The sequence below is a fragment of the Synchiropus splendidus genome, chromosome 8 (assembly GCF_027744825.2).
Source record: "Synchiropus splendidus isolate RoL2022-P1 chromosome 8, RoL_Sspl_1.0, whole genome shotgun sequence".
Lineage (NCBI taxonomy): Eukaryota > Metazoa > Chordata > Actinopteri > Syngnathiformes > Callionymidae > Synchiropus > Synchiropus splendidus.
Window position 1 is genome coordinate 21834061 of NC_071341.1, and position 13451 is coordinate 21847511.

The 13451-nt window shown below is 43.6% G+C and overlaps 2 protein-coding genes across 3 annotated transcripts in view; both read left to right on the forward strand.

Annotated features, from left to right (window-relative positions):
* Window positions 1-12: 12 nt before the first annotated feature.
* Window positions 13-7649, forward strand: fxyd6 (FXYD domain containing ion transport regulator 6). 2 transcript variants are annotated; one of them, XM_053873128.1, is made up of 9 exons: window positions 13-159; window positions 3370-3426; window positions 3601-3624; window positions 4003-4080; window positions 5162-5197; window positions 5269-5343; window positions 5521-5557; window positions 5629-5678; window positions 6934-7649. In XM_053873128.1, exons 2-9 carry the CDS (start codon window positions 3378-3380, stop codon window positions 6969-6971), a joined length of 387 nt encoding a protein of 128 aa, XP_053729103.1. In that variant the 5' UTR covers window positions 13-159; window positions 3370-3377; the 3' UTR covers window positions 6972-7649. The 2 variants fall into 2 exon arrangements, with proteins under 2 accessions (XP_053729103.1, XP_053729104.1); XM_053873129.1 differs by having other exon boundaries at window positions 29-159; window positions 3373-3426.
* A 4466-nt stretch (window positions 7650-12115) lies between these two features.
* The window catches only part of LOC128764122 (cell adhesion molecule DSCAML1), an 87412-nt gene continuing 86076 nt past the window's right edge, over window positions 12116-13451 (forward strand). The window contains exon 1 of the mRNA XM_053873587.1: window positions 12116-12132. The gene's annotated coding sequence lies outside the window, so the exon portion shown is untranslated. The remainder of the gene's footprint in view (window positions 12133-13451) is intronic.

The following is a 13451-nucleotide window of genomic DNA, read 5'->3' on the forward strand; positions in this document are numbered from 1 at the left end:
GAGAGAGAGAGAGAGAGGGAGAGGATCACACTCCACTGAGCTCCTGGAGTCACAGTGTTTTTAGATGAACACGGTGTTGCACGCGCTGACAGATGTGCACATTTCAAACAGGCTGACTCCTCTGTGGGTGGACACATCCGTTCGCTGGAGCAACTACAGGTGAGTTTAAACGCGGGATCAGCCATTTTTCACGTGCGTGCATTCATCGGAGCAACACTTTCTATTAATAACCAGCAGCGACAAGGGCGTGTCTGCGCGCGCTAATTTGACCACCGTTTTGGGATCCGATTCACGCGCGATACTGAGCGCGTCTGTGCTCGATGTCATTCAATCCGCGGGCTGGAGCCACAGGTTGGGGGAGTGAAGGAATCAGCTGCTCTTCGTCCACATCTGCTTTACGTCGTGACATGTCCTCATCAAACAATCCGTGCGTATCTGGAGTCGGTTCTTTTTGTCACCGAATAAAGCGCAATGGAATGGGGGTCACGTTCTCCTGACGTCACCGCCCCCCCAACCCTCCCTCCCTCCTCGTGTCGCTTCATGCCAGCCGACATATTTCGGTTGTAATGAAGAAACCAGAGCCGCACCCCGCCGGTGCCGCGCGTCATCCAAACAAATCTCTCGTCCGGCGCCAGAAATTCGTCCGGAGACTGTTCCCATGGAGATAATTGGAAACTATGGAACCACGCACGCAGTTGTCATGGAGACCTAACCTGATTATCGGAGACGATATGGGCGGGTTTTTTTGTCACATAGGTAGCAGGAGGTTTCAATGTGACCTCTGTCATGTTAGTTGGCAGCGGTTAGTTCCAGTGATTGAGGCACTGTTGGGGGCCACTTTTCCACTTGAGTCATTGTCACTCAAACTCCAGGTGACTTAAACTCTCCAGTTAAACCATTTTCTATTATTATTCCATTAATATGCACTCAGGTTTCCTCCCCCAGCCCATTAAAGTGGCATCCTCGGAGAGTTGTCTGTAGATGAGACCGTGTGTGAGTGGTTGACGCTCACACTATCAAAAACACATCATGTATGAAGTCCTTTACTGGAACCCAGTCTTCTCAAGTTTAAACATTTGTTGTCAAACGTGATGAGCAAAACTGAATAAGAATCTGGGTTCATTTTGTTGACTCATATTGCCAAAAACACAGGCACTTAAGTTCTCCTCTCCCACACATGGGTGGTGAGCCAAGAACAACATGGAGAACACAAGCTGAAGGACCTAGTTTTCTGAGGCGGCTGCAGACTCTCTTTGAGAAAGTGTGAGGGACTCAGTCATCCTCCGGTGTAGAGCTGCTACTGCTACCACTCGTATATGAAAACACGTCGAGATCATTTTGTATCTCATGGTATAACTAACTTTTTCATCTTAAAACTGACTCATATTTCCACTTAATCTCATCTACATCATTCCTCCATGTGCCCTTGACTATTGTGTGAGTCCCTGTGCTCTCCTGCCCATTACATTTCACTGAACACATGCAGTGACCTCCTCCTCCTCCTCCTTCTTCAGCTTTCTTTTTGTCTGCCCTTTTCCTCTCCTCCCTCCTAACACAAAGACATCCATGAACTCGAGCTTGTTGTGTTCCTCGTACCTTTCATTGGAAAAGCCTCGGCTTACAATGGACTGAAGTTGACATGTCAACAATGTAGTGTCAAGAGAGAATGGAGTTAGAAAGGAGACCTTCCTCAGTGTCCTGCACGAGCTGTACATGTTTGGATTCAGTGATGGGTTTTGTCTAGCCAGTCATTTATTTGCCTATTGGAGGTTGTGGGTGCAGCAGTTGAAGACGAGACCCAGACTTTCCTGTCCTGAAAAACCTCCTCAAGGACTCATAGTGGGGTGGTGGCAAGTCCGTCAGGAGAAATGATCTCTTGGTTGGGCCCAAGTGGGTCCCCTCAGAGTGACCTCATTTCGCCTGCTTTCATCTATGATCTTGTTCAGTCAGTCAAACCAAAAGACCGTGGATAAGTATAGATCGGTTTAATTCAGATTCTGCCTTCCAGCTCAGCTCTTTTCCACCATGACATGTCGGGCAGGATTGGCAGACGAATGAGCTTCAGCTCTAACTCACAGACCGTGAGTCTCCTGTCCAGAGATGTGATTCAGTTCCAATAGACATCATAACTTCCTGTTTAATATTTCTGTCTTTTTTGAGCTGCCGAAGAGATTCCATCATGACTTGCCTCTGAATCTCTGTGACCCCCTTTAATTGAAGCTTAGAAAAGACAGGAGCAGAAGACCCTCCTGCCATGTTTGTGGATGTAAATGAATGAGGCGGATGAAGACATTAGAGTAGACAGCTGGGCGCTGAGACAAAGACGGAGAGATGTAACGCTCTCAGACACGTTTCATGGATCACTCCATTACTGGAGTGAATCTATGCCGCAGGAGGAACCTGTTGTATTGTGTTTCGACATTTTCACCAGAGAATTGGCAGAGAAATCAGAGCGTTTACAGATATCGATTCATCCCTTGATCCCATCAGTCCAGCACCAGCCAAAGGGCCCCAGTCCTTTATCAAACTGTGGAAGCACAACAGATGCCGTGAGACAGCGAAGACATTTCCTTAATCTGATCCAAGCCCGGGTCGAAGGACCTAATTGAATTATCAGAACGTGGTCGTGTAGCTCGCTGAGTCTTAAGATATACCACTGTCAGAGCCTATTACTTTGGGCTGCAAAGAAACCTGCGCGGTGGCAAAACTCTGCCGCTACATTCTGGAAATGGGCCAGAGTGAAACGTCATGTTGCTCCCAGGTGGCGACTTAAAAGTGGTGGCAATTTTTTGCGCCTCTGCAGGGAAGACTGGAGCAGGGCATCTATAGAAGGATGAAGCCTCGAGATTCAGATTCTATATCGTCATATTCTCGACCTGACCTTCCTGCTCTCACCTGTAGCCTGATCTGCAGGAGCCAGGAGGAGCCCTCAGGTCTTTGTTTTGACTGCTGCCTCCATCTCAAGCAAACACTTGAGTGTTTTAAGACTGTTTTGTGGATGGACCATGTAGTGGGTGTGAATAGAAAGGGGGCAAATGGATCAATATTTGCTTTACATGCCATAAAAATCGACAGGAGAAACTAGTGGTGGTAAAACCTGCAGCCGTTGCTAATGACTGGGACGTATACAACGGCACGAAAACAGGTCAAGGTTATTTAACTTCCTCTGGGAGGCTGGAGCCATTTACATGTGTGAGCATGTTCTTATTCTGAACATTGTGTTCTGACAAAATAGCATCCGTGTGCCATCACAAGTATGCCATTTCTGAACCCAGTGTTTTGTGTATTTGTCGAAGCATGTGTGCGCCTCTGTGTTTATTTATCTCCCATTCATTCTGACTAACATTTCGCTTTATCAATGTGCTCCAGCAGTTGCCATGGAAACCCTTTCTCTTTTCCTCTCTACGCTTCTGGTGTGTGTGGCAGGTAAGTAGCACTTCAGTAAACACATGCCTGCACATACTCTGGCTGTCCACTGGGAGGCAGCAGCAGGAAAAAGCCATTTTGAAAGTTTTTATTTTTGGTGTGTCGAGAATCTTTTTAGCTTCTGTTTCTCCCCTTCTGTCTCTTCTATTTCACATAACCTGCACCATCCTCCAGCTGTGGAGGAGACCACTGCACCAGGTGAGGATTTACTTTGTTTTCTTACTCACACGTCAGTGGCACAGCTGATCTGAGGTGATGAGAAGTGATAAATGACCCTCTGTGCATCAGACATAAACACCCGCACACACCTCTCCAGGATTGTCCTTGAACTCCACGGTTACCTGAACATTAGTGATGGGCCATTGGAGCTTCATGAAACAGTGTCCTTATTTTTAGAGCTCAGTTGGTGGCGCTGTTGGTTTGAAAGTGAGGCGAGGTTTCATAGAGATGCATGTTCAAATCCAAAGAGTTTACAGCAGGGAGCGCCCTCTAGTGGGCTCTGAAAATGAGGATGCAGTTTCATGAAGCCTCACCAGCCCATCACTACTGAACATTAACCTCACTTTGCATGTTCAGGGGTTGCTGGCGATAGAAAGATGCCGGATGCTCTGGGCCCTGCGACTTCTCCATATCCAGGAAACAAACAAAGTCCAGGTAATGAAACTGCGTTGCTCCATAACGTCACCTGTATCCACGGACTCACACTGAGGGAGAAGTAACGTGTGAATAATTCCCTGTGACAGTCGACATAGAGCCTTCAATTCCAGAATATTTCACAGTTAAAAGACATTTTATCACTGTTAAATACAATTGAATGTGAGCTTGACACGCATGGTCACATGACACAAGGCTCTGATTTACCAGTCAAGCCTACTCTCATATGTGAGTCTAAACCTGGGTAATGACTGAGAGAACATGATCTAGCATGAGTTCTGACTCTTGTTTAGAGGGTCTTTAGTGGGTCAGAAGGGTTGGGGTTAGACCAGTTCTGTTACTGCCAGGGGTCGGGAGCCTATGGGTCGTGATCTGGATGTGGCTCTGTCTCCACAGGAGTCCTGCCTTTCTGGCATCAGAGGTCGAAATACCGTCACAACTAAGCGCAATCTCCGTGACCACATTCCAATTCTGCCACCCTGTTTAGCCAGAATAATAAGTAAAGTAGCATGTGAGGTGCCGTCACCCTCAACTGCACGCTCGGGGACTTCCCATGATGCTCAGCAACCCAGTCAACGAGTCACAGTCGCTGAGCACCATAACATGGAATTTTATGGGCAAAACACCTTCATGCTCCTCAGACTGAGCCACGTCACACCAATGAAATTACAAGCATTTTATTGACTGCAAAGTGCTAAAATGCATTCATACACATTTATTCAGGCTTCTTTTTCTTCCCACCTCTCTTCTGTTCTCGGAGCACGGTGCTGCTGACCGGCTGTGGAGGCGGAACTATGTTTAATGCACTATATGTGTATATATATATATATATATATATATATATATATATATATATATATATATATACACATATGTGTGCATTAAACAACATATATAATGTAATATAATTATAATTACATAAATAACATTGTATTATATAATTTAAATAATAGTAATATATTACATATATAATGTAATATAATGTTTTGCATTTTAGAACATGGGGGTGTTTGGCTCCCTGCTCTAAGCCATAGTCCTCTTTGATTTCATTGTGAGAAAATGTTGATGGTGTCTGTTTCAGAAGACAATGAGGAAGTGAAAGACCCCTTTGTCTACGGTAAGTCTGACACTCATCCGGCTGGAGCAACAAAAAGCACAGAACTCACCTGCGGCTTGTGCTCCCCCTAGACTACGAGAGCTTGAGGATTTGTGGACTGGTGTTCGCTGTTGTGCTGTTCACTCTGGGGATTCTGCTCATCCTCAGTAAGTCATTTTAATTGTGGAGTCGATGCCGTAGTGTAAAGATAAATGTGGGCTCATGAGTAGCTGGTAGGGTTTGAGGATTCATGAGTTTGGAATAGTGATGGACATATTCCAAGAGGTTTACGATCTGACACTGAGTTATGATGAGGTGCTCTGACCAGAACTCTGTCTCGGCAGGTCGGCGATGTCGCTGCAGTATTAATCAGAAGCCAAGGTGAGACTGTCCTGTTTTGCATTGCTTCTATGTTGGGAGTGGTTTTGTTTGACTGGAGGTCCGTCCTGCAGGGCTCCTGGTGATGAGGAGGCCCAGGAGGAGACCCTGATCGTCTCCAAGGGTGAGATGCACCGTTCACCTTTGTCTTGTGTGCAGCAGTATTCTCTGCTATTGTGGTTTGTTTTTCACTTCAGCTGAAGCGAATAGTCAAAAATAAAGTCCAATAAACTGCCAAGAACAGAATTGGTTTCTCATAATTTCAGACTATTTTACAGTGTCAGAAACTGTTATTTTTAAATCATCAAAATATTTCTGTGTGCAATTTGTGTATTAGTTTTGGCGCATGGCTTTACACACACAGTCCAGAAACATCAAGAGTAAACTGGCAGCTTAAAACAGTCAGTTGGTGCATGAGATTGTACGTAAAATTTTGTTTCCTTCTTCTCATTCAACAAGCCTTTTTCATCTGTTCATGTTACTGTGCCACTTATCATGTCTTCACAGTGGCGTTGTATTAGACTATAATGAGCATTGAAGAAGAGAAGGACAACAGATCGATGTGACAAATGAGGTCACTTGATACATGATACCTGTCACTCAAGGATGATCAAGGAGAAGGAGACTGACTCACTGTGGTAACCACAGATGAGAGACAAAGACGGTCCCACAAACACAGCACCATTTATCCGTAAGCTTAAGTGAAAGGAGCTATAGATGATTGACTTTGGCTGACTGATGGTTTACCTATTTAACAGTGTGCAGTTCTGTGAAGGTCACACAAATGTTTTTCATGAAGAACATTAGAAGAACAAAAGGATCCCAGTTGGAGTTCAAACAGACTTTTCAAGTTTCTGAATATTTATGAATTTGAGTTACGTAAATCACATCACTTCAGTTTCACAGAACAACAATCGCAACAAGAGTTTGCAAAAATCTGAGCATCCACTCTGCTTTTTTTTATTAGAAACCTAAATCATCATCTTCCACACATATTCCATGTGAAATATACAAATAATATAAAGTGCAATGATCTCAATTGAACAACAGATGGCGGTATTGGTACAGATTTCCTTTTAGGCCCACGAGCCATGAGAATAAGAATGAATGAGAAAACCTTTAAAATGTGAATCCATTTTTTTTTTTAGATGAAACGCTTAATTTAAAAAGTTGTGACTGTATGTTGTGTTTTACAAAACCAAAATGTCTCTTTTCTGTGGTCACAGTACAGAAACAGTAGCAAACAAACCAACAGGACGCCTTTAAAGTTGACTCATTTCCAGCCAGCCCTGAACATTTCACGGAAATACGTTCATCCATTTTGCTTTGGTGGTGTGAATCGCAGTAAAAAATGACCCACCTGTGCTCATGTGTTTCAGCTGCAGCCGCCGCCAAAGAGACCCCAGCAGAAAACTGAAGCCCCGTAACAAAGGCGAGTCTGACAGGGTGCAAGAGTGTCACTCTCTCTATATATATAGTAGTAATATTTACTTGAATCGTGCGCCCCAGTCCTGAGCCACTCTGTTGTGACCGTCCTCCCGTGCTCGTCTGTTGCTGTGCCTTTCTGTGAGCTGTGTTGTTGTGAGCAGCTTCTGGACTCTGCTAGGTTTGTCTCTCTGTCTCGAACCATATGCCCTCTATATTTACAGTATTGTAGACCATAGCTAAGAAACCTGTTTATATGGTTGTGTGTTTTTGTGTACGTATGCGATGTTTGTATCGGTGTGTCACTGGAAAAGACAATCGGACCTGCCACAGACCAAACCACTGGTCAGCAGGTTTCTGCGACCGTGTTTTTACTTCAGCTACGTCACTGCCGTGCTCAGTCCAACCCTGCTCCTCCTCTGGCTCCGACAGGATCAACTCCACAGACTGTAATTACGCTCCTCGCCGGCGCTTGTCTTCTCCTACTGTTTTATACAGGATGTCTGCTCTGGAAGGTCAAAGAGACGGAGAGGAATGTGTGACTACATTAATAGTAGCCTTGAATAAACCAAATCATAGTCCGAACTACGCGATCTGAAATGTGTTTATATCTGTTGTGGTCATTTGACGCATGAGGCCTTGTGGTGTAAATTCATTGTCAATAAAGAGGTTGTCTATTTCAAAACTGTTTCCGTGAAACTTCTCAATGTCGACGAAGGTTACACGCCGCATTCCTCTCCAGCACGTCCTGCTACTGCTGACTCCAAAGGTTGAAAGATCCTGTCTTTATTGGATCCGATAACACACTTTATGAGCTGGCAAATATGTAACCGGACGGCTGAGCCTGAGGGTGTGTGTGCCAGGGTTGAAAGAGGGTCTGTCTGCTCCCCTGCAGCAGCGTGTTTGTGAGTGTGACACATCCCAAAGTTCAGAACCGGAATAAGAATCGACTTCATGCTCAGTGGGGATCCCACCAACTAGCTTTGGAATAAAGCACTGTCATGAACAATATAAAATAAAATAAACTAACCCACAAACAGTTGGATATCAATGCACCAGTACTACAGTCTGGTGGCTGTAAGTGTGCGATCTATGAGAACTACTCTGCTGGTCGACTGGAGAATGGAGCTCCACACAATGGGCTCCTCTGATGCTCCCCATGTTTGTGGGATAAACTTTTGTCTCTGTGTTTGCGTAGCATTTACTACTTTAGAGATTAAGATGACTTAAGGTTTGGATGAATGTGTGTATCTGTGTGCAGAGTTGAACAAGTAAATCAAAGCGTATGAGTGAGTGTGCGCATGTGTGTGCCACAGTGGGTGGGTCTATAACATCGCCTTGCCCGAGCCGACAGTCGACCACACACACACACACACGCTCGCTCGCTGTCTTACCTGGACGGAGGTAACGCAAAAGCAGCTCAGGTGAGTCGCACAAATATTTCCTGCACCGCTTCCTCCTTCTTAAATCCTCTCTGTATTCTGATTTTTATTATCATAGAAACATGTATTCACTAAAATTTTATTACCTAAATCATATTTTAGTAATGAAATAATATTCATTAATCTTTTATCTTTCACTCCCTCTTTCTTCACATTTATCAGGTGGAGCAAGGTCCAAGGTTAATGAATATTGGAGCCGCGGTGCATTAATGAGTAACAGTGGCCCTCAGCTCAGTGGAGCGTCCACCAAGTGATGACACTGTCCACCAACACTGAGGAGAAGCTGGGAAATTATTAGTCTGTTCATCTGTGTAAGCTAATGATTAAAGGTCAGGATATCAGTGATGTGTGTGCGTGTGGCGGGAGGGAGGCGAGCCAAGCAAGGAGGAATCAATATCCCCATTAGCCTTTTAAAGTTCTCCCCAAGATCAAGGCAATCATTGTGCGATTTAGATGGCAGCGCGGCGGCGATTTGTCAGGACGTATCGCGTTTCCATGCCGTCCCAGGCACATTTAAAAATCTCCTTTAACTCCATTAAAAACGGCTCCACAGCGCCGGGGGAACCGCTCTGCTTTCATGCTAACAGCAGCTGGCGGATGCTGTCGTCGCCCCACTTTCTTCAGTGTTTGTTTTGTTTCCTTCCAGTTTTGTCAGCTGAACACACAAGCAGAGGCCCGGCAGCATGTCGTCTCTGAAGGGTACGTCACCCGGCGGCCGGCCACCTTATGACATGATGTGGGGAGTATGTGGCAAAGCAGGCAGTGATGTGATGACAGAGGAGTAAACACTGATGGTACTCATTCAGATGAGCCTAACTCACACATATCTACTGTTAAGTACTGATTAGTCAAAAGTGAAATAAACCATTAAATGTGAGCTCAAACCTGCAGCTAGTGGAACTAGCCACATTTCCTGGTTGGCGGGGTTTGAGCCTTTCAATGATCCAATGTGCTTTTCACTCACATTAATATGAATGTGTTCTCACCCCAGGTGCTGATATTGACCCTGATGCGGACTTTGTTTATGGTAAGAGAATGCAATGAACAGCCAAATCTCCAGTTAGGGAAGCTTTTATTGTATAGTGATGGGCTGGTGAGGCTTCATGAAACAGTGTCCTGATTTTCATAGGCCACTAGATGGCGCTTGGTGGACTGAAATCTTTGGATTTGAACAACCATTTCAATGAAACTTCATTGAACACCAACTGAGTTTAAAAATAAGGACACTGTTTCATGAAGCTTCACTGGCCCATCACTGCATTTATGTCAACACATACAAGCATTTATATTCACAAGCTGTCACTGGTGGATGAAGTCACATTATGCATAATAACGATGGTACGTGAGTTTTGACATGCCTGGAAGATGACTGCTTTCCCATGTAAATCTGGATTATCTAGAGTAAAATCATCGGTGGAACTCGTTGATGAATTAGGAGTTTTAACAGTGTACTGTTTCCAGTGATGTCAAAAACGGTGACAGGTTTCCATATAAACAGATGAGGAATGAACAGTTGAATTCAAAATTGTTATCATAAATGTCCTCATTTACTAAACATTTAGTAAGTGACTTTATAGACTGCTAGAAATGTTGGTAGAATTTCAATGAAATATTATTTTTTTCTATTTAACATAACTGCTTGTCAAAGCAGTCTCTTTCTTTTGCAAAACCTCTCTAAAACCTATTTTGCTGAGTGACTTACCACCTTGGAAGCCGTCAGTTAATGTCTGACCAGGTTTTACCCGAGTTTGTCTGCTTCACATGTTATTTTACAAGGCGTCCAGTGTGAGTAATTTATCTTGTTCAACAGAAGGCGGTGTGATCTTCATCAGCCATGTTGTGCAGTTGAAATGAGGACGTCATGTGTATCACATCTTAATATCTTTGCTTCATATTGTAACCACTGTAAAGCAGTAGACAATGCACATAAGGTTCTTTGTTTCCAGCCCTGTGAGAAATAAATAAAATAAGAAAAATGAAAAATAAAAAGTAGCACATATGAGTTTATACCTGGCACAAATGGAAAATGTAGAGAAATTGAAGCAATATTTTGTTTTGAAAATTGGGGAATAACCAACATACATGTGGTTGTATTTCAGACTACTACACACTGCGTGTTGGAGGCCTTGTCTTCGCCGGGGTCATCGTGGTCCTTTCCATTCTGCTACTGGCCGGTAGGTTTAGATTAGATTACATGGTACACATGACTTTTTGTGACTCTATCAACGGTCTTTTTTGCGCTTTTTTTGTCCTCTGACCTGATGTAGCAGGGGCCCTCAGATTAGCTGAAGGTGATGAATGAATTTTTGGAAAAACACTAACAGACTAACTTCTTCCATCAGGCAACAGGATCCGCAACTGTGGCAAAAGCAAGGTACTGAATGTTCTGGTGGCCATGATGAAGCTGTGCATGTGTTTTTCTGAACAACTGTCTATGATTTTCCGCAGCCTAAGAAGAGGCATGTTGAGGAGGACTACTAGAATGAGGAGAACCTGCAGGAACCTTTGTTGTACTGCTGTGCTGTACATTTGTGTGTAAGACTTTTGTATTAATAAAAAGTGTGTAACCATATTGAGTCAGTTTTACTTTTTAGATTTTTTCCTCGCTGTACTGAATTGTTGTCTGCCACAAGCCCCAAGAGACACAAGATTGTTTGAGTGAGTGTGATGTTTGTTCTTATTCTTATTCTTATTCTTATTCTGTTTTGGCTTCTAAAAAAGTATCTGAGGGTTTTTCAGTTGTACATTTCAGATTTGAAAAAAAAAAATCTATATAAATAAAAGACTCATTGCAATTATGAAAACACTAAATATATATTGTTTTTTATTGTACATATTGTACATGTTTACTGAGCCATAAAAAGTAGGGCTAAAAATGAAATGAGGTTAAATAAGAAAAAAGCTGCTATAGAACATTGTCTGTGTAATAAAAACTGCTCTGTCACAGTTCAGATAACTTCGTCAAGCCTCTCAACATTTTTTTTTACCCAACATCATTATCGCTATATCAATCCTGAGTGTAATGGGCACAAACGGACAGTAGATGGCAGCTGCGTTACCTAGCTCTGACAACTCACACATTACAGACAAGAAGAAGAGGCAGCTCAGCTGGGAAGAAATGAGCAAATACAGGTAAATCCGCCATCGCTTTATTGCAGTGATTCGATTGTATGTTCCGTTCAGTTGCGTTCAAACACATCCTTCAAGTTTGGCGACCCAAATAAACACATAAATGAATGAACAGAGCCCTGACATGTGATAATAATAATAATGTGCATTTTGATGGCTGTTATTATGAAAGACATATTAACTCAATATGAAAATAAACATTGCATTTTGATGTTTCAGAATGGTTAAGTGGTAACTGAAATATATAATATGAAATAAATGAGATTGAAATTGATTCATAACAAGAATTTAAACATCATATCAGCATTATAGCTGAGCTATAGATTATGAAAAGGTCAAACACACAAATAAAAGCACAGTGTAATGATGACTACCACGACTACGCCCCTGTTTTGTTGTATGTTATGCTTTGTTAAATTTCTGTGAGGACAGGGCACCTCCGGTGGAATGCATAGTTGTACATAAATGAACCACCAGATGGCAGCAGACGATCTCAAGAAAACAGGAAGTGCTCGAGGTTGCGCCAACACTTGACCCGTGCGGTGCCATGACGCCCTGAGGAAAACAGACCGGTTTCTGAAGGTAAATACAAGATTATAGACGCTTAACCGAATATTTGACACATGGCAACGAGAGCTTCAACGTCTTAATGTTGGGTTGGGCGTGTAAAAGCGTCCAGATAGCATCAATTTTGGTTTCACTCAGTCATTCATCAGACACTTCCACGTCTCATCTTGCCGTCTTCGCCTCTTCATCACGATCAGAGCCGACGAGCGGGTTCATATTTTCTTGCCACTGTGATGACAAAGTGCATAAATCACCTGAGCAGAAAAAAGAGCCAGATTAATCGCCCCTGAATAAACAGGTTGCTACAGAAAGCGACGGCAGCTGTCAGTTCCCTGCTCAACTCTGGCTCTTCCTGCAGTGAGCTGGGAAACAGGAAGTGGCCCGGAGTGAAGCTGAAGGTGAGCGGTCGCACCGTTGGGGCCTCCGGGTTCCACTGTTTTCCGTCAGGGCCGCAGCTGAGGTAAGCGTGAGAAGCCATTCATCTCAGAGTTCACTGGCGCTGATAACATCTCAGCTCCAAGAGAAACACAAACACATACAGGTGAAGGTGTGAGGCTGCATCTAGTCCCACGTCCTGGGAAGAATCTCGCCAAGGTTAAAGTGCACCAACTGTTTCCCTCCTGTGTTTGGTGTCGACACTATATCACTCTGACCATAAGCTACATGGCTCCTACTTCTCCACTGCTTTTTTTTGTCTAATAATGAAGATAAAAAAGTGTAATAGTCACATTCGACACAGGCACTGACTGCTGTTTTCAAAGTGCGTGTTGCATGTGTGTGGTATGTGTGAGCAACTGTGTTGTTAAGCAACAGACATTTTCCCATGCAAAAAAAAAAAAGTTTATGAATTAATAATTGATGGAAGTAGACTCGGACAGCTGGACCTGTTTACAGTTTGTCAACACGCTGTTCCGTTGTGCGTCTCCACTGGTGTGTTTGTCAGTTAACCCGTGTGTACGAGTCGTGATGAAGCGTGAGAAAGCGATAAGATCAAAACACAAAGAGGTCAGTTGCACTCTGCTGCGCTCGGCAACACCTGCCACCTCTCTTTCCCTCCGTGTTTGTTGCTCTATTGGTGACTGCATCTCTTCTAACTGACCATAAAGAGGGGCACCAGACTGCTGGCTCGGCTGGGTTTCATCTCTCCCCCCTTATTAGAGACACTTTCATCGTATACATTGGATTACAGTTCAATTTATAAGATGAAATGTGCACATTGGATAATACAGCTCCGCCAATGGAATAACTTTTGTTGTCTTTCTTTCCAGTTGTAATTGAGTCATTCAAATTGTGATCACTGTAAAACACACCAGTAAATATATATAGTTTAATTA

Coding starts and splice junctions, on each gene's coding strand:
- fxyd6 (XM_053873128.1), top strand. CDS start 3,378: ATGGAAACCCTTTCTCTTTTCCTCTCTACGCTTCTGGTGTGTGTGGCA. Junction 3,427..3,600: donor GCTTCTGGTGTGTGTGGCAG/GTAAGTAGCACT, acceptor ACCATCCTCCAG/CTGTGGAGGAGACCACTGCA. Junction 5,198..5,268: donor GAAAGACCCCTTTGTCTACG/GTAAGTCTGACA, acceptor TGCTCCCCCTAG/ACTACGAGAGCTTGAGGATT.